The sequence below is a fragment of the Mustela nivalis genome (genome assembly GCF_964662115.1).
Source record: "Mustela nivalis genome assembly, chromosome: 9".
Lineage (NCBI taxonomy): Eukaryota > Metazoa > Chordata > Mammalia > Carnivora > Mustelidae > Mustela > Mustela nivalis.
The window spans coordinates 67,938,672-67,940,888 of NC_139028.1; the positions used below are offsets into that span (position 1 = coordinate 67,938,672).

Below are 2,217 nucleotides of genomic sequence, written 5' to 3' on the forward strand. Positions count from 1 at the left end.
TCATTAACTGTGAAATTAAAATACCATTATTAAATATTCTTAAGCTTTTATTAAGGATGAAATAAGATAATAATTTAAAGCATTCAGCTTAGAGCTGGAGTGTTCAGCTAAGTGTCAGCAATGATTGGATAGTGATGATGAAGCTGGCAATAATAATGATGATTTGAGAACTTCACTGAGGCAGGTTAAGTGCCTCAATGGAAACCCAAGTTTTACTACTCTAGAACATGTAGTTTTTAAAATATATTTTGTCCTACATTTTTAGGAACTCTGAATTTCCAGCGTGATCAGGATACTTTATATGGCTTCACCCAGCAACTACTCCACTGCTCCTGTTTCTGAATTTCTCCTCATCTGCTTCCCTAACTACCAGAGTTGGCAGCACTGGCTGTCCCTGCCCCTCAGTCTAATCTTCCTCCTGGCCATGGGGGCCAATGCCACCCTCCTGATCACCATTTGGTTGGAGGTCTCTCTGCATGAGCCTATGTACTACCTCCTTAGCCTCCTTTCCCTGCTGGACATTGTACTCTGCCTGACAGTCATCCCCAAGGTCCTGGCCATCTTCTGGTTTGATCTCAAGTCCATCAGCTTTTCAGCCTGCTTCCTCCAGATGTTCATCATGAATAGTTTTCTGACCATGGAGTCCTGTACATTCATGATCATGGCCTATGACCGCTATGTGGCCATTTGCCACCCACTGAGATACCCATCCATAATCACTGACCAATTTGTGGTTAAAGCTACCATATTTGTTGTGGCCCGGAATGGCTTCTTTTCTCTTCCTGTTCCAGCTCTTTCTTCTCAACTCAGATACTGTGCAGAGAACATCATCAAGAACTGTATCTGCACTAACCTGTCTGTGTCCAAACTCTCCTGTGATGACATCACCTTCAACCGGCTCTACCAGTTTGTGGCAGGCTGGACCCTACTGGGCTCTGACCTTATTCTTATTGTTCTGTCCTACTCCTTCATCCTGAAAGCTGTGCTAAGGATCAAGGCTGAGGGTGCTGCAGCCAAGGCCCTGAGCACATGTGGTTCCCACTTCATCCTCATCCTCTTTTTCAGCACAGTCTTGCTGGTTCTGGTCATAACTAACATGGCCAGGAAGAAGATTCCCCCAGATGTCCCCATCTTGCTCAACATCCTGCACCACCTCATCCCCCCAGCTCTGAACCCCATTGTTTATGGTGTGAGAACCAAGGAGATCAAGCAGGGAATCAAGAAGCTACTGAGAAGAGTGTAAGAGGTAAAATGGATCAGATTCACCTTTGGAATTATTAGTGGAAGCCAGGAATTATTTTTATGTTGGAAAGGAAAGTTTACTTTTTAATCCCAGTATGGGTTCTGATTCTTTTTTCCTCAGACAACAATGAAAATATTGTTGAATCCTTGTTTCCTCCTGCTTCAAAGGAAGCCATCTTTCCTGGATTCTGTGGTCACTTGCGAATTTGCCCTGACTGACTCCTTATCTGAGGGTCTTGCCAAGCCTTAGCCAAGTGGAGCCGGATTGGAGTGGGAGTGTTTGGCCCTAAAGAAACAAACTTTGTACTTAAGGAAACCTGCCTGTCCCCTGATTTGCAAGGAACATAGACAATTCTCCTACTTCCTGTTTCAGAGATAGCTTTTGCGTTGTGAGGGGTTGATTGGGTGGAAGTATATATGTTACTCCAGAACTATGGCTTTTGGGGTGAAGTCCTTTACTCTGAACATTCCTGACTCTTTTTTTTTTGGCACCTGTGGCCATCGTTTCGCTCCTCAGATCTTTCCAGAACCTATTAAGATTTTCCATCTGTGAAACCTCTCTGGGTAGCTTTTCTTTCTTGCTCTTCTTTCTTTCTTTCTTTCTTTCTTTCTTTCTTTCTTTCTTTCCTTCCTTCCTACTAAGATTCTTTTTTCAATTTTGTTTTTGTTATTGTTCCTATTGTTTATAAAGAATATTGGCACTTTTTTAGGGCATTCTTGGGGAGGGGAGGAGTTGCACTATTTGCTGTGGTATGTGTCCTTTTCTTCATTATCTTCATTTTCGTGACTCTATAATCCTCACTTTATCCCATATACCTCCTACAAGGAACTTTCCATTAGATCTCAGATGACATCCCTCCACAACTCTAATATGCCCTCTAAGCCTCCATTCTGAGCTGTGGCTGGTATGGCTTTCAACAGTTTTCCAGACATAGAAACCTTAGGGTTTGATTTTCACAGATAAATGCATTGAAC

At 42.9% G+C, this 2,217-nt stretch overlaps 1 protein-coding gene across 1 annotated transcript; it reads left to right on the forward strand.

Annotated features, from left to right (window-relative positions):
• Window positions 1–295: 295 nt before the first annotated feature.
• LOC309840249 (olfactory receptor 56A4-like) lies at window positions 296–1,243 on the forward strand (the record flags this gene model as incomplete). Its single annotated transcript, XM_082682346.1, has 1 exon — window positions 296–1,243. Exon 1 carries the CDS (start codon window positions 302–304, stop codon window positions 1,241–1,243), a length of 942 nt encoding a protein of 313 aa, XP_082538472.1. The 5' UTR covers window positions 296–301.
• Between the last annotated feature and the right edge of the window lie 974 nt (window positions 1,244–2,217).